The sequence below is a fragment of the Epinephelus fuscoguttatus genome, linkage group LG7 (assembly GCF_011397635.1).
Source record: "Epinephelus fuscoguttatus linkage group LG7, E.fuscoguttatus.final_Chr_v1".
In the NCBI taxonomy this organism is placed as follows: Eukaryota; Metazoa; Chordata; class Actinopteri; order Perciformes; family Serranidae; genus Epinephelus; species Epinephelus fuscoguttatus.
Window position 1 is genome coordinate 18,085,937 of NC_064758.1, and position 18,401 is coordinate 18,104,337.

An 18,401-nucleotide genomic window follows, 5' to 3' on the forward strand; every position below is an offset into this window, starting at 1 on the left:
AAGACGAATTAGTGTTAGCAAAAAAGATCACTTAAAAAGTAGTTGATTTATTACATGTAATTATCGCTGCGGTATTTTACGTTATTTGAACTTCTGAGGACATTTTTGGGAGTATATTTTTTGTGATCACTGCATTACGCCACCTTTCTCGAAGCTGTGTGCCTTTCTCACCTGTAGGGGGCAGCACCGCTCAGTCATGAGACTAGAAGGAAGCGAGTCAACTTCCGACTTCCTCCTTCTCTTGAAGAGCAAGCTAAAGCTACTGCTGCAATGGCAAAGCTAATTTTGTTGTGCCTGAAATTTATGATGTTATGCAGCACTCTCGAAGCTGTGTTTGAGGACCAAGTAGGGAAATTTGACTGGTAAGAGAAACCTAGAGAACGACCAAATATGTGTGCTATTTAGAGCCATGTTTTAATGTGTAAATGCTAAGGCTAACACCTGTCACTGCCACTAGCTGCGACCCGGTGTGTTTGAGGTGGACTTTGAATGAGAGAATAGGCCAAAGAATAAAAATATTAATACAAGAATTGTTATTTACTAGCATACGGCAGGTGCTGTTGGCTTTTGATTTGCCTTTAGGAAACCACAGGTCGAATAAGCTCAATAAATTACAGTAAATATGATTTTAATTGATTTCCTTTTAACTAATCTGATAACAACCAGTGTGCCGTCCACCAGTCATTGCTTTTCTCAACAGGAGCTATGTGTCCTAACTCTGGGGATTGATCCCTGTAGTGATACAAGCTTTGGTTCAGCTTTAATTATAAACCAGGTTGTTGACCTTCTGACAAGTTGTTTTGTGTCTTGTGATTTACAGGAGGCAGCAATATGTTGGCAAGGTTCGCTTCTCCCATTTTGACACACATATGCAGTCATCCAAAAAGGTGCTGCTAGCAACAGAGAATAATGTCTTTGCCTCACTCAACACCAGAACTGGGGAACTCTGTAAGTATTCTGTCTGTGGCAGTAGGAAGTTATATATGGCCAGGTATGGAAAGATGATTCGCCTCTCAGCTGACATGCTTTGTGTTCGTATATCAGTATTTATTTAATGTCTGTTACAGTCTGGCGACATGTTGATAAGACTGGGCCAGAGGGAACCATTGACGCTCTTCTGCAACATGGACAAGGTGATTTTGTCATTGTAGTTGATCTTACAGAGGTTTTTGTTCCCGTGTTGAAAGCAGGTAACTCACTGAACTGTTCTTGTCTCCCAGATGCGGTGCTGGTGGTTGGAAATGGTCGCTTGCTGCGCTCATGGGAGATAAATATTGGTGGTTTGAACTGGGAGATTGTGCTCGACTCTGGCAGGTGACTACTCTCTTGATTGGCAGTTGTTAAGTGTAGACTTGTCCCTACTGTGATCAGATGTTAACTGCTTTTGTTATATATTTTAGTTTCCAGGCGGCATGTTTGGTTGGACAGCAAGATACTGTAAAACACGTGACTGTTTTGAAGAAGAGTGTCATCTCTCTCCACAACCTCTCTAATGGTCATCAAAAGTGGATAGAGAATCTACCAGAAAGGTAATTCGAAATGTTTTTGTGTCGACATTGAATCCTGAGTTATGTCTGTATTTTTTTTTCAATATAAGCCTGTCTTTATTAATAAAACATCTCCTCTGAAATTAAAGATCCACTCCACACATTTGAATACATAAAAGCATTCTGCTTTGAGTAGTAATGTGTGTGTTGTGGTTGAATTAAAATCCACACTGACACAGGGAGAACATGCAGACTCCACACATAAGGGGCTGATTTCAAAATTTTAAGTGCTGGACGTAAGGTGTCCTACTTTACTGAAAAATCCATTCTCAGTGTGTGTGAGCAGGAGGTTTCAAGTTTCCACATCACAGTGACTGAAGTTTCATACTGGACCCCGGACGGCTCCAAACTCACTGTTATGTCACAAATCATGCTCATAGGTACAACTCGGATTTAAAGTGAGCGCAGAGAAACTTTCCTCCACCAGCAGATTAATGTGAAAACAGCCTTCACGTGTCAAACTCTGCACAGTAAAGCTGAAATATTCAAGTTAAATAACACTTAGAAAAACATATTGTGACGGGGGAACTTCTTGTATGTTGTCTGCTTGAATTATTTTGTAGAGAAACTGACTAAGATGCTGGTAGTGGTTGGTGGGGAAATGTTTGGGGGAAATGATAACTCTGCTTCATGTAATGGAAAGATTGGATTAAAAATTATGTAGGAGGAGCACCTTTGTAGCCAAGTAGTTACAGCACATGCCATATAACGGCAATATTGCAGGTTCAGTTCCACCTTTGCTGTATCTCATACTCCTCTCTTTTCCTTATATCTACCCTGTCATCTGTAGGGCTGGATAACATTTGATTTGATTATGATACTAGTGCCAACACTATTACCCTTAAAGTGACTCCAGTAGAGTACTTCATTCAATACCCATCGTGTAAACGGAAGCATTCAGTTGCATAAAATGCCACCATATTTTCAAACAATTTGGTGGAATTTTGGCATTGTGAACCGCCAAGTTTGTCATATTCACCTGACACGACTTCACCAAAGACTGTTGTCTAGTTGTAGTGTAGCTGCTGTGGTAGCAGGCCAGTGATTTGCTGCGAGCAAAACTATTCAAACAGTCATTTTGTCTAGATCTGGCTACAAAAAGGTTCGAATGCAAGTATCGTTTGACTTCAAAAGTTTAGATACTACTTGGTCCGGAGTTATTTCAGTCGACACCTTAAAGTTATCAAGTACCGATAACCAGCCCTAGTTGTCTGTCAAATAAAGGTAAAATCAAGTCAGAAATGAATAAATGGATATGTGCATAACAAATTCAAGCACTAACAGGATGCAGTTAATAGAAATGGTAGTACTCAAGCTGCAGAAATGTCCAGTACATAAAGGCTGAAATTCTTTGTGTCTATGAGCATGATTGGCACTGGAAAAAATGTATAATTAACTTTGTATCTCCACAGTGAAACCGTAGATTACCAGGCTGTATACTCTGGTGGAAATGGTGAAGTGTATGTACTGGGAGTTGTTCCTCATTCCCACATTGCCATTGTGGCTTACAGTGTGGAAGATGGAGAGATAATCAAGCAGGTAATCCTTATTCAAAGTAGCAGTTTATAAATGCTGTGCAGAATATGTAGAACAGAAACGAAACACAAACTTTTTTTGAATACATCCAGTTAATCCACAGTGTTATATTAAGCCCACATCTCTTACTGCTTTGCTCATGTTGCCCTCAGATCTCAGTGGAAGCTCCATGGCTGTCCAACATACAGGCCAGCTGTGCAGTTATCAGCCAGGGGATGTTGACATGTGTGGACTCCACAACTGTATCTCTGTACATGCTTGACTTGCATGTACAGGCACAGATGACCCAGATCCCCCTGCAGGTACCCACCAGAATAAAATGAAAACCTTTCTATTGAATAAACTTACCATGTGTGTCCTGTGCTCTGGTTTGGGTAGGTCTTCACTTGTCTCTGGTATCTCTGCACTTCCCTCCCAACACAGTGGAACTGTCTCTGTTTCTACCTACCTTATTTTCTCTGTGTGAATGCTTTTCACCATTTGTCTTTCTCTAGTCACTGGGACTTGAAGTCACCCCTGGCTTCCAGCCAGTACTGGTGTCTACCCAGCCCAACCCAGCTCGCCCCCCGCTGTCAGAGTTCCTCCTTCAGCTCGGGCCTGAACACCACCTGCTTCTGCAGCTCAACAATGGTCAGATAGTTACACTGAGGGATTTCAAGCCTGTACGTAACTATTTCTGCACTTCTCTCTAATGATGCATGATCAAGATTATGACCATGAAATTCAGACCACGAAATGTTTGCCATCCAAAAATGTTAGTGTATTGTAATATTGTAGTTTTTGTACTGGACAACAGCTTTATTTACATGCCTAAAATGTAAATGGCACTTGATTCACTTGCTAAAATCTTAAATAATTGGTTTGTAACTTCAACAACTCTGGCTATCGGTAAGGCCAAGAATTTCAGAATATGTCCCTGTTATTTTTAAGCTCTGACATTTTTTGTATTGAGATATTTCAGTTGTTAATTTACAAAACAGTTAATGAAAATTATTGATGACATATTTTTCTTGATTTGTAGGCCATGCTTGTTTCATTTGCTACCACTGGAGAAAAGACTGTTGCTGCTGTCATGACGCCCAAGAATAAAACTGTGAGTTAATGTGAAATCATATATTCAGGCTTAAGAAGTATGTGGTTTGTCATCATGCTCCCTTGGCAAAATATGTTGTTTATTGGCAGATTTAGTACAGACTTAGTTGTCTCTTTGTGAGCTTGATGTGTGATTCACATCCTTCAAGATGAATAGTATTTCATCAGATTAATATGATTATCTGTTTTCCTCCCTATAGGCTTGCAGTCTCAACCTCTTTAGTGCAGAAACTGGACGCAGACTTCTAGACACAACACTGATTTTTAATATGGATCCTAACGGTGGGAAACCAGAGAGGGTGAGTCAGAATTTCTACCCAGTGATTCTCCAGCATGTTTGATATCTGGCTGGTAGTATTGTCTTCTGATAATACAACACTATTTTTATTCTGTCTTTCAGCTGTATGTACAAGCATTCCTGAAGAAGGACGATTCTGTGGGTTACAGGGTGATGGTGCAGACAGAAGACCACACGCTCACTTTCATACAACAGCCAGGTACAGATGGCAAAAGCAGGAAAAACAATTCGTGTTAGAAAGAGTACTTTGTTAAGGCCCAGACACACCAAACTGACATCAGAGGCTGACTGACACATCGCCTGTGTCTCAGCCAAAATAATGCATTTGAGCACACTACAAAGCCTACAGCTAACAGCCAGCTAGCACGTATGTTCTGCGCCTGTTTAAGAGGAAATAACTCTCCATACCGCAGGTGGTGGTTGTCTGTGTTCTCATTCAAAAAGGAACACCAGAAATCCGACAGGACAGATTCAGGATGTTAGTTGGCGAGTTAGCACATTATCGACACAAGCCACTGTTGAATAATAATCTTTTATCGGGAGCTGGCAAACAGTGACTCAAACAGCTTCTGCTAAAGAGTTCAGTGTTACCCAATATAACAAGTTTTGTTTTGACTTAAGTCATTTGTTTGTATTCCACATTTCCATTTTTCCTTATGTGCGCTGAGCTGAACTGCCATTCTGAGTACTTTCGTTCACCGACACCGGCTCTGCTGTCTCAGACACCGATTCAACATGCTGCATCGGCCAAAATAAAGCTGACAAGGGCCGACTAGAGCCAATGGTGCAGGACACAGTGCAAAAACAAGGGCAGCAGACGCTCGCCCACAACCGGACATTTACCAATAGTCGACTGTCGGCTCGGTGTGTCAGGGTTAAAGTGGAAATAGACAAGTGTTTTTTCTTTGAGCTATCATGATGACATAAATGCAGACCAAAATGTCTTTAGAATCATGACACAGTCAGAGTTGAGATTAGTTCTCTAAAAGTGCTGCAGTCACTGTACAATTCTGTCTGCCACTGGGTACGATCTCCCTGGAAAAGTAAGGCTTTATTTACGCCATAAAAGAAGTGCGTCAGCCATAGACAACCTAAGCAGGAAGAGAATAGCGCCTATGGTTTCCCCAGCAACTATTGGTGGCTATCCACAGTCACCAAAAAGTATCACTGTAAGTTCTTCGCCGTTACTATTCCCAGTAGCAGAATTGTAACTGTGGAAAACTGTGGTTATTTTTTTTTAGGCTCTAGGGAAAATGAAAAGGCTTCCAGTTGTCTTTGCAACAGCAGTGCCAACAATAATACCACGTGGAGCTGCTAGGGGGGAAAGTTGAGAAGTTGTTTGTTTCCTCTTTAATGTTATCTGTGGTATTGGCTTTACACTGCTGTCTGTCACTGTGTTGTTGTTTTTTTTATCCTACCACTGAGGGGCGCCAAAGTCTGATCATTTTAAATTCCTGCTTGTCGTAATAAAAGCAGACCTTTTTCAGGAATTTTATTTGGCCAGATGCAGCAAAAACGCAAAAAGGATAACCTTTTACTTTTCACCTTGCATGAAAATTGAGGCCATGTTATTTTTATACAGGTGTCTTCAGGTGGAGGGTTGTAGGGAATCGCATGGGATTTATAGCCAGCAGGTGAAATGGCTTCAAACTTTTGATTTGTGCTTAGAGTCAGTCCCTCACTGTGTTTACTGTTGAGACCTAGTACTTCTTTCCACAGTGAGCCATGCTTTGCCTCATGATAACATCTGGGTATATTCCTTCTCTTAATCATCATAAATACTGCCAACATCTGACCACTGTGTGGAGCCCAAACAGGCTCTTGGTTTTCATGATGTACACACAATGTTGTCCTTTCCACGGGAACGAGGGGGGGAAAAAAATATTTCATGTCGTAATTCACGGAGAGCGTCAACACAAACTGCATACTGTCACAGGGTGTGGAGAGTGGAATGAATGATTACAGAACAATAATGAGTCCTGTTTTCCAGGGCGTGTAATGTGGACAAGAGAGGAGGCCCTGTCAGATGTGGTGACAATGGAAATGGTGGATCTGCCTCTCACAGGAACGCAGGCAGAGCTGGAGGGAGAGTTTGGCAAAAAGGCTGGTAAATGTCAAACCAGAATCCATTCATGTTTTTCCCCCCAACTTTCCAACAAGTTTTAATCTCTGCTGTGCAGTGATATTCAGTAGTTTATCTATTGTTACTGTCAGCTTTCTGTCTTACTAGTTCGCTAATGTTTTCTCATGTCCTAGAAAGTTAAGGCAGCTTTGCAATTCTTAATCTTAGGATTATTTTGTCAAGCTTGATTCATCATTTTGCGAATTTCCTCTAATATAGAACTAATGATAAGGTCCACTGAACTGTTGCTTTTGCTTTTATCTTTACTTTAACTGCATGGCACCTGCATTTAATCGCCAAAGATGTACTTTTTTTTATCTTATTTTTTGAGGTTGCTGCAGGCTTGGTGGGCTGGTAAATATAGATTCTTGGGTGTGTTCACTTGGTTGCTATTTGCTTCACTTTCTTTTGTCTTTGTTCCTGTTTTCATTGCTTCGCTCGGATTCAGCTATTCAAGGTAACGCACTTCTCTGCTTGTCTTCAATAAATATTATGTTACTAATCATGTGAGAAAGAAGCTGCTAAGAAAGTAGTAGATCTACAGACCCTTTTTATGTTGTAAGCATGGCTGCCGTGAATCCTTAAAAAGTCTTAAAAGATGCTGATTTCATTAATCTAAAAATAAGGCCTTAATTGGTATTGAAATGTTTTAAATCAATCTTTAAAAAATCTAAGATGTGCTAAGTGGGATTTTATTAATTGTGTCTTTTTTTGGTGTTACAGTGGTGGAAAAAAGTTTTCGGACACCCCATGCATTTGTGAAATATTGCATTAAGAATCACTCTTAGGTCTTCAAGTGCAATTTCTTTTAGTACAGTCACAGCCAAAATACTAATTAAATCCTAAAAAAGCCATTAAAAACTTAAAATTGATTGGTTCCATAAAAATACATAAGAAATTTTGAGTATTGGGTCATTTTGGTACCAGTGATGAAGGTCGTTCTTTTTATTAAAAGACACAATTTTTGTTGCCAAGCTTCGTGTCTACATAAAGCCAGCACATTTGAAAGTTCTTCAGACACAAAAATGGCTAAAACAAGGAACCTAATGCAGGAAACACACCTGAAGATAAAGATTCTCAGCCAGGAAGGGTACAGCTGCCGCCAGATAGCCAGGAAGTGCAGATGCAGTCCTTCAGCAGTTGGATACACTCTGCAGAAATACAGATGAACCAACAGCTTGGAAGACAAACCAAGATCTGGGCATCCAAGGGTTTCTTCAGCAAGAAATGACCGCATCCTGATCCGCATGTGCAGGCAAAACCGCCGAATGACATCACAGGAGCTTCAGCAGCAGTGGTCAAACCAAACTGGTGTCCAGTGTTCCACCCGCACTGTACGTGGCTGACTTTTAGATCATGGCTTAAGGTCCTACAAGGCTATCAAGAAGCCCCTGATCAATGAGAGACAGAGGTTAGCCCGGCGTCGTTGGGCCCAGGCACACAAGAACTGGACAGCCAGGAATTGGAAGAAGATTTTGTGGTCAGATGAGTCCAGTTTCCAGCTTTATCTTCCTCCTACTAATGTGAGGGCACGCAGAAGGCCAGGCGAAGCATTATCTCCAGCATGTACAGTACCTACTGTCAAGCATGGTGGAGGCAGTATCATGGTTTGGGGATGCATGAGTGCTGCTGGTGTTGGTCATCTCACTGTCTGTGATGGCACATTGAACTCTACCAAGTATTGTACCATTCTCAAAACCCACATGCTCCCTTCTGCGCGTGCACTGTTCCGTCGAGGTAAAAACTGGATGTTTCAACAAGATAATGCCCCTTGCCACACATCCAAGGCCAGTAGAACTTGGCTGCAGGAGCACAGTATCCAGGTCTTAGAGTGGCCAGCTCAATCCACGGACATGAGCCCCATTGAAAATCTGTGGTGGATTATCAAAAGGTCTGTTTCAAAGCATAAACCAAAGAATGTAGAAGAATTAAAAGCAGTAATTCAAGAAGAATGGGACAAGATTACCCCTCAACAATGTGAAAGGCTCGTGGGGAACATGCTAGCCAGGATTAGAGCTCTACTATGTGCCAGTGGCAGGACTACTAAATATTAATTTGATGATGTGATGGTTTATTTATTTTTTGTTCAGTTTTGAACACATTCTCTGTTATTTGTTGACTTTGATACCGACAATTTTGAGAACTGACATATTGAAACTGTCAAGAATTTAGTTTTGTTAGTTTTTCTTGTAAACAATAAACAAAACAATATAATTTGTATTTGTTTGTATCTGTCTAATGCAGCCACACCTGCACAAACACAAAAAAGATTTTTCCACAAATATTTCATGATTGTGTAAAATTTTAAGGGTGTCCGTAAACTTTTTTCCACCACTGTACATTATAAAAATCTCAAAATGATTGGTTACGTCTATTTTTAAAAATAATTTACCAAATGCCTGTTGCGTTAATTTCAAGCAGATCAGGATACCCAGGGTGAGGGGTTTGAACCCGAGGGTGGGGGACTCCTTCTCTGTGGAGTTTGCATGTTCTCCCCGTGCCAGTATGGGTTTTTCTTCGACTCGAAATTGCCCATAGGTGTGAATGTGAGCATGAATGGTTGTCTGTCTCTATGTGTCAGCCCTGCGATAGTCCGGCGACCTGTCCAGGGTGTACCCTGCCTCTCGCCCAATGTCAGCTAGGATAGGCTCCAGCACACCCGCGACCCCTAACAGGATAAGCGATTACAGAAATGAATGAATGAATGAATGAATGAAGATCAGGATAGCCGATCCAACAACACTCATGATTGTTTCCAGTAGCTTGCTGTCATTCCTGGATGACATGGGGAAGTGCAGATTCTCCAAAAATTGACTATTTAACCAAGATTTTGTGGCATGGTTGAAACAAGTACAGGGCAATGTATACTAGACTCATGATGGCATGATGGGAATCAAGGCAGTGGAATCCCACATGCAGAGTTAGAAAGACAAAATTGCCAAGAAAACTCGCCAACAAATTGCAGGTGTTTCCCAACTCTGTCCTACCCTCGTCTCCTTCACAAGACAAGAATGTTGTGTGTTATGTTACAATAAATATCGGGGGCAAAAAAGTAACTGATGCAAGTTCATGTTTTTTCCCTTCAGTTTTGGTTGTTGTAAAATTGGTCCCAAAATTCATTCTGAGTGGCATTAAAAAAAAGTCTGAAACTAATTTGACGTAAGAACCCTGTTTAAGGTACAGCTGTGCTTTGCCTGCAATAACAATACCACAGTGTTCAAGCTGTGATTCTCAATTCATTGAAAGTCATTAAGCACCAACTGTGTTCTCTCTGTAATTTGTCCAGACGGCCTGATGTCCATGGTGCTGAAGAGGCTCTCCTCTCAGCTCATCTTACTGCAGGCCTGGATCGCCCACCTCTGGAAGCTCTTCTACGATGCGCGGAAGCCTCGCAGTCAAGTCAAAAATGATGTGACCATCGAGAACCTGTCCAGAGACGAGTTCAACCTGCAGAAGATGATGGTTATGGTTACTGCATCTGGGAAGGTACGAGACTAAAGCTTACCCTCTCGTAGAGTCACTGGTAGGTAGTGTTTCAGGAGGGATGAGTTGTGCTGCATATTTGTGGTTAAACTAGTTTCTTTTTATTTTGTCTATGGTCAGGCAGCCTAAAGTAAAATTAAACACTACTAAATAAAGTCCATCAGGCCTCTCGGGAAACTCATTTTTCCCGTTGCTTTTTTCTCTGTGAAGCTCTTTGGGATTGACAGCAAGACCGGCAGTATTTTGTGGAGGCACTACCTGGACAATGTCCCATCTAATGCAGCTTTCAAACTAATGGTGCAACGGACCACTGCACACTTCCCTCACCCGCCACAGTGCACGCTGCTCATCAAAGACAAGGTATCTAATGACAAGAGCTCTGTGCTTAAAGAGCCTCAGGGTGGGAATTCATTTATGGCGAAAGCTGAATACTTCTTTTTTTCTACATTGGTCAAACCTGTGTAACTGTACAAATGATGTGTATTTATTTTTTGCCATTTCTTATATGTATATTTCTTGTTCTAAGGACACAGGTCTGGCAACGCTGCATGTATTTAATCCCATCTTTGGAAAGAAGAGTCACATCACCCCGCCTGCTCTGCCTCAGCCGATACTTCAGTCACTCATGCTGCCTCTCATGGACCAGGATTATGCTAAGGTCCTTCTTCTTGTTGATGACCAGTACAAGGTCAGTGGCAAACTCTAAACCTTCTCACCCACCACGTCAACGTTCAGTGTTTGTTTTAGTACAGATTATAATTTGTTTTGGACAAAACTGTAATACCAAAATAATAGTCTGGATATAATAATCCTTTGGGAAAGTTTCATGGTAGTATTTGTTAGTTTAAAAAAAATGTGCCCAATTCATTTGTTGTGTCTTAACTTTTGTCTAAAAATGTATGGAATTTACAACATATACCTTTTTAAAGGCAGTTTTCTTGAAATTAGTTATTTCTCAAACTCCGAGCCAGAAATCTCCTTTTCACTTACATACAACAAACCTTCCAGTTTTGTTTCTTTCTATATTCTGAAGATTTTTACAGAGGGGTTTGTTCATTTATCATTCACAGCCTGATTTATATAACATTTTCTGAATAGTAATGCAAAAATTGATCTATGTTTGTTGACAGAATTTACAGATTTATTAAGTGATAAAATTAAGCAATAAGCCACAAGAGGCCGTGGTTTATGGTGATTTTAGAACAGCTAAGGGGATGATACACAACGGAAAATGCCTTTACAAATCTGTTGTGTATTTCTGACCATTCCCATTCCGGCGGATGATGAATGATTTATGCTTCAGTTGGCGTTTCTCTGCTCTGTATCCCAAATGCAGCTGCACATTGAACCAGACAGTGTTGACAAGGTGTGATTGGATTTAGTGCCTGAGCTTAATTTTCCAAAAGTCTGCATCCATTAATGCTTGGTGGTGAGGTGTTTTGTTGTGTCCTTCTCTGTGAAGGTTTTTTGCTGCTCCAATTGCGAGCAGACCACATAGTCTGTTAAACAGCACTGGCTTTATTATGTGGTCACAGCAGTCTGTGAGGAGTATTTTACAATGGCTTTGAACACAGCTCAACTAATCATACTCAAGGAGTGGAACTATTCACGTTATGAAGAAATAACCAATATTCCATCTGTAAAAACCTTTGACTCCTAATACGTAACATAACAAAGTAACTGTCTTAATGTAAGTAATCAGCTGGGGAAGTTTCATGGTAGTATCTAATGATTTAAAGTATAACCCTTTTCTGTAGTGTCTCCCCTTAACAAATACAGATACAGACGTTCATGTTGTGTCTCAAAGTCATTTTTCTTTCTGCATCCACGTGAACCAGATCAACACACAACTTACAAAAAAACGTATCCATGTATGATTTTTCCACAGGTGTCTGCTTTCCCCTCTACAAAGAATGTGCTACAGCAGCTCCAGGAGATGGCCTCATCCATATTCTTTTACCTTGTTGACTCCAGCCAGGGAAAACTTTCTGGCTACAGGCTACGAACGGCAAGCAAACCTTTTTTTCACTGAATTATTTCAATGTTATTTGCACATCAGAGCTCAAGAGTTTTGGAAGTTTTACAAAGCTTAGCCACCACCAGTCTAACACTCTTGTTTATGATAGAACGTAACAATGGTTCCTATATTTTTATTGTTAGTAATTGCAGGGATAATTTTTCTCTGTTTCAGTAATAAAAAAGTGACCAAAAAGAGTCAGATATATCTAAAATAAATGCTTAATAGATCAAGAAGCATTTTTAATTTTTAAGAGAGTCTCTTAGTTTAAAGGATATCAGTGAAGTGTGAAATGCCAGAGGTCTGTTTTTATTGTTCCAGTTCTCATGCTGAACGTCCATAAAAAGATGCTTCAATCACATATAACTGATTGTCAAAAATAATGAATCTGGATGTTTTTATGTGCTCAGGACTTGTCGACCGAGCTGATCTGGGAGATTGTCATCCCAACTGAGGTACAGAAGATTGTCTCGGTCAAAGGGAAAAGGCCCAATGAGCATGTGCACTCCCAGGGCAGAGTAATGGGAGACCGTAGTGTCCTCTATAAGGTATGATGACTTCCACTGAATCCTTACTAATGCTGTGGTTTGAAAGGGGTGTTTAAAGGGAGTTTGAAAATAATATCATTGCTCTGATCAGTGTTGTCTGGTCCCACTTCAGCCAGAGACACAGAGTCACTCTTCGTCTTCTGATGTAGGCTGAAAACTCATCTTTCCCAGAAATACTGCACCTCATGTCACTGTTTCCCCAGTGAATCATATCCTCTCTCCACCACTGACTCTATAAGAATAAACAGTGGGGGGGGTTTTCTACTAGGACTCTTACACTCCTTACTATAGTTCCTGTGTGATGTATGAAATCAATCATATTCTGCTCTGGCACTTAATATTAGGCTCTGTCTCACATGAAGCCCCAAAATGTACAATAATAATACAAAACTCCAAAGCCCTGTCAGGGCAACATTTATTATACCCCACAATACAAATTTGTGACGTGACAAACACAGGGTATCTGCAGGTCATTTAAAAACTCTTAGAATGTCTTGAATTGAACTTTTTAAACATTAGAATTTCAAATAAGAAAAGATAAGATAATCCTTTATTCGTCCCACAGCGGGGGAATTAGCATTATTACAGCAGCAAATTTGTAAAAAATATGCAAAGCAACGTATCAAACCAAAGAGCAATATAATATGCAAACAGTCTAAAAATACAAGAAAACAACAAGTAAGCAACAAATAACAAGCAAAATATACATTAAATCGTCAATAGTAATTTGAATTTGTGAGGTCTTCATTGCCACAAACATTTTGTTTTTATTTCATTCATCCATCTTTAAATTTATTCTTGTTAATATGCATTTCTGATGTAACAAATCTATATCACTGAACCTGATACTGTCTTTTTACTCTTTACTTGCACTTAACCATTGGTAAAATGTAGATGCTCCTGACTCACTCTAATAACCATATTCCTCCATAAAACCTACGTCTGCACAAGACTACATATATACTACTTACTTTTATACTTAACCTGCAATGCTTGAGTAAGGAATGATGACTTGTCCAAAAATCAGTCTGAAATATGGCTAAAAATTATTTTTGAAAGGGTCTTAAAAGCATTAAATTCTAGTGTCTGATACCTGTAGACACTCCTGACAAACAACATTTGGGGTTCTTTCACACCATTAGATCTTTGTCAGTGGTGTTGGATAAAAAAGTTGGCATTAGAGGAAACGATGGCCACCAAAATCATTGCATTAACCATAACCAGTCATCAGGGCGACCTCTAGTTCACCTGGTAGATTGTGCGCCCCATGTAGGCTACATCCATTGCAGTGGCACGGGTTCGTTCCCAACCTGCAGCCCTTTGCTGTCATCCCCTCACGCTCCCTCTTTCATGCTTAGACTGTTTTTTCTAATAATGGCAAAAAAACAAACAAAACAAAACATAAAGAAGGTCATAAAGGTCAATATATCCAAACTGTAGTAGCTGTAAATCATATCAAACTGATTGTCTCCCTGATACAGCAACCTATCACATTGCCGATGTTTAGTCCGCTTTAGCCCAAAATATTTGACTTGTCTTCGGCAGTCGGGGTTGAGCCAGAAACATGCGTAAAATGTGTTTTTCAACCTTGATTAAGATGCTGAATTGTGTTTCATGTCCTTTTTTTTTTTTTTTTTTACAGTACCTGAACCCCAATCTATTGGCTGTGGTGACTGAGAGCACAGACTTGCATCAGGAGCGAAGCTTTATCGGGATCCTCCTGATCGATGGCGTCACTGGTCGCATCATCCACGAGGCTGTTCAGAGAAAAGCCAGAGGACCGGTGCATGTTGTGCACTCTGAAAACTGGGTGGTGGTGAGTATTGAAGTATTGAAGCTGAAGTAATTTTTAAAGGAGTAATTCACCAACAGAAGTTTTCTTCACAAATTCAAGGTGACATGACATGAAATGCTCTCTTGTTTTTTGGTTGAAGAATTCCTTTAAGTAAAAATCATTTTATATTGTTTTGTTGCTTTTTCCTTGCTTAGTGTAAGAATACGCTATTGGCTGACTGCAGCTGTATAAAAATGACAAAGCTCCAACACTGCAATCAAACACTGAACACATGAAGGGGCAGATAATGAAAGGAGCACAGGTAATGCCATGAGGGTCATGTGATCTGAACGCGTCCCTGTCTCTGTTTGACTCCTCAGTACGAATACTGGAGCACCAAGTCTCGCAGGAACGAGTTCTCTGTAATTGAGCTGTATGAAGGGATGGAACTCTACAACAGCACAGTGTTCAGCTCTCTGGATCGGCCACATGCCCCTCAGGTGCTCCAGCAGTCTTACATTTTCCCCTCTTCCATTTCTACCATGGAGGCCACACTGACCGAGAAGGGCATCACCAGCCGCCATCTGCTCAGTAAGTTGCAGCCAGGTTGAGTCAGCGAGGTCCAGTTTATTACTGTTTGAGAATAACCCACCTTCTGTTCAACACATTGTTTGGGCCCGTTGCCTTTTTTTAACATGTTTCTTCGGGTTTTTCTTTGTCATAGTTGGCTTGCCGTCGGGAGGGATTTTGTCATTACCCAAGATGTTCCTTGACCCTCGGAGGCCAGAAATTGTATCTGAGCAAAGCCGGTGCGTTCTCCAGTCAAGCTTGGGTTCAAAACATGTACTTGACTTTTGTTTTTTCTTCCTGTCTCTCTGTCTAACTTGTTCACTTGATCTACAGGGAAGAGAACCTGATACCATACGCACCAGAGCTGCTGATCCGCACAGAGTGGTTCATCAACTACAATCAGACTATATCAAGAGTGCGAGGAATTTACACCGCCCCCTCTGGGCTGGAGTCAACCTGCTTGGTGAGTCTGCCATAACAATGCTGACAAACATATGACATCATGATTACTAGTGTGGGAATTGTTTGTTATTAGAAAATGTTTTGACAGAATGACATCGTGGAAAAGATGCAACTGCGTGTCTGCATTTATTTTCCTAATTTTTCATTTGTGGTGTTTGTCTTTAAAAATCCTAATAAACTTATCTTTGTCTTCAGTGCCAGTATTTCTTTAGATTGGCTTGCCCACGGCTGTAGATTTTGTGGGGGATGCAGAGGACTTACATTTTGACAAAATAAAAGACATATCCATCATAATTAATGCAGAAAAAGCAAAGAATGATGCATCAAAATTCCCCAGAATGCAGGAAATGATGTATTTGAGTATTAATTTCCCAGGGGAGGACTCCAAACCTCCCGTTTCCTTGCGTAGGTTTTGTATAAAAACCTATGCAATACACCACATAAGGTCATGGATAAAGAAAAGTTTAAGATGAAGTCATTCTAAGCAAGAAAATATTATATTTATGTAATTTTTAAGATGTTTTTTACACAGTACTGAGTTATTATCTAAAAAGCTCTAAAAAAAAAAAACAAACAAAAAAAAAACATAGAAATAAAAAAAAAATCCATCCAAAAATACAGTCCTCACATTGTTTTCTCCTCCATATATGACAATCCTTTTTCCCCTGTAGGTGGTGGCATACGGTCTCGACATCTACCAGACACGTGTCTATCCCTCAAAGCAGTTTGACGTACTAAAAGACGACTACGATTACATGCTGATCAGCAGCGTTCTCTTCGCCCTTTTCTTCGCCACCATGATCAGCAAACGCCTGGCAGAAGTCAAACTGCTCAACCGGGCCTGGCGGTAAAGCAATCGTCAAAAATCCCATCTCTTACAGCCCCGAGGCTGCACGAAGGACCTCAGCCCGAGGAGATGAGGCGGCTGAGGCTGCGCCTGTAGAAGAACACAGGCCAAAGATCAATAAGGCCCATAAGGAACTGCAGGGGTGAGGGGACAGCGGGGTGGGGGTGAAAGGAGGGATTAGTAGAGGTTTTATGTGTTTATTTTTTAACTTATTTTTTTGCAAGCACAAGAAATAATTTCATGGTAGAATAATGATTTTTTTGTGCCATGTCATTTTGAATAAATGTTTAACACAGAACTAATTACAAATAAATGAAACAGACTTGGATTTAATAAATTGTCAAGTTTTGAAATTCCCATACATGTGAAAGTTAATTTGCTCAAGGGACAGTTCACCCCCTAATCAAAAATCCATATTGTTCCTCAGGATAATCCACACATCTTGTGAGCAGTTTCATGTAGTATTTATTTACTTTCTACTGAATTACACCCTCCAACTGTACACATCTACTGGTGGACAAGAGGCTTGTGCTCAGGACTGCGTGAGATGTATGCCTACGTGTTACGTAATGGCACCCTCCTTGCCTGAGCTGTAATGTTAGCTCAGTGGTGCTAAGTGAGCTAGTAGATGCACACTTCCTTCTGAGTGTTGATACAGTTTGTGGGTGTAGCTCAGTAAAATAGTTCCCACATAAAACTGCTCACAACTAGGTCTGTGGATTATCTTAAGTAACTGGGTCATGATTGCTGGGAAGAGACATTGCTGTTGAGTTTTTGTTATTTTTGGTGCTGTAAGCTCCTCAAGCTGAGTGCCATCTAGTTCCATTATATTGGACAGAAGGCAGACATCCTTACATCTGATATCTCCAACACTCAGAAACTTACACCAAACACTCTTAGACTGATGAACAGCACTACAGGTAAAAGGAAAAATCTGTATTTTTGATTTTTGAGGTGAACTGTCCCTTTAAGCAATGTTAGTTTTTTCCAAGATTATTTTTGTGACATTTCTGCTTCATTAGGCTGCTCTAATGGAGAGTGATCATAAATGTAGAGGTCAGAGAAAAGAGAGACGGAAGACGTGTATTACGTACAAGCATGATTTTATACATTTAGCCTGCTGAATCACCGTGATACCTAAAAGCCACTGGGTTTGATGGCCAATGAAGTGTGAAGAGATACTACAGAATGGACAGGAAATGGTTATCTGTGCTTTCCTGAAGACTCTCCCACCACTGTTCTCACCATCAGATGCTTGAAAAAGGAAAATGAACATCAGTAGCCTTTATGTTATGTACATCAATCATCCTGCAGCTCACACTGTGTGTGTGTGAGCAGTTTTAAACCCACTGTCGGCTACTGTTGATGCTCCATTAAAATTTGTCCAAGAACCCTGTGTGTGTGTGTGTGTGTGTGTGTGTGTGTGTGTGTGTGTGTGTGTGTGTGTGTGTGTGTGTGTGTGCGCGCGCGCGCAGAGAGAGAGTGTAAAAAAAGTAGTCTCCAAAATGAATGATAGGGTCAAAAATATATCTTAACATTTTTAAAGTAAACATGGTTTAATGCTTATTTAACAACTGTGTAATCTAGGTGCAGGATTACTGCAGGTTGTACTACATTTTTTCAAATGTTTTTATCAATATATAAACCAGTACAATTGGCTAAAAGCCTTAAACCTTGTTAGTTGGCCAATAAGTTTATTATCAGTAAGTTAAAGGAATACTTCACCTACAAAATGACCATTTGTATATTAGTTACTCACCCTGTGTTACCTTGAATTTGTGAAGAAAACTTTGTTTTTCTTGTACAAGTGAACGAAGAATCCAAAAACAGAAAAATTCTTGATGAATTGAAGTAAAGGGGGCCGTGTTTAACAACGGCCATGCAGTATAGTCAAAGTTTGATTTATCCAGTCATATGTTCAGTACTCCCCAAATACATGCATTTTTTTTTCTAAAATCTTATTATTTTAAACATGTCTGCATAAACGGTCTCACACGTGTATAAGGAGCACATCTGGGCAGTGGAATGCACAAGCAGGAGGGATTGCCCATTTTTCTAGTTCAAAAAATGTCCCATCGGACCAAAAGCTCATTTGTCTGACAGCC

General features: G+C 40.4%; 1 protein-coding gene across 1 annotated transcript; it reads left to right on the forward strand.

Annotated features, from left to right (window-relative positions):
- The first annotated feature begins 210 nt into the window (after nucleotides 1-210).
- On the forward strand, nucleotides 211-17,687 carry emc1 (ER membrane protein complex subunit 1). Its single transcript, XM_049581302.1, has 22 exons — nucleotides 211-362; nucleotides 821-948; nucleotides 1,068-1,133; nucleotides 1,221-1,314; nucleotides 1,401-1,529; nucleotides 2,960-3,086; nucleotides 3,236-3,385; nucleotides 3,578-3,745; nucleotides 4,105-4,176; nucleotides 4,376-4,474; nucleotides 4,576-4,672; nucleotides 6,464-6,580; nucleotides 9,882-10,081; nucleotides 10,289-10,438; nucleotides 10,605-10,766; nucleotides 11,967-12,086; nucleotides 12,506-12,643; nucleotides 14,286-14,459; nucleotides 14,798-15,008; nucleotides 15,142-15,226; nucleotides 15,321-15,450; nucleotides 16,121-17,687. Exons 1-22 carry the CDS (start codon nucleotides 271-273, stop codon nucleotides 16,298-16,300), a joined length of 2,889 nt encoding a protein of 962 aa, XP_049437259.1. The 5' UTR covers nucleotides 211-270; the 3' UTR covers nucleotides 16,301-17,687.
- The last annotated feature ends 714 nt before the right edge of the window (nucleotides 17,688-18,401 follow it).

What these genes read in the sequence shown, in the direction of transcription:
- emc1 (XM_049581302.1), top strand. Translation starts at nt 271, where the DNA reads ATGGCAAAGCTAATTTTGTTGTGCCTGAAATTTATGATGTTATGCAGC. An exon ending in ATGGAGAGATAATCAAGCAG is followed by an intron (nt 3,087 to 3,235) that starts GTAATCCTTATT and finishes TGTTGCCCTCAG; the next exon opens with ATCTCAGTGGAAGCTCCATG. An exon ending in CACCAGCCGCCATCTGCTCA is followed by an intron (nt 15,009 to 15,141) that starts GTAAGTTGCAGC and finishes TCTTTGTCATAG; the next exon opens with TTGGCTTGCCGTCGGGAGGG.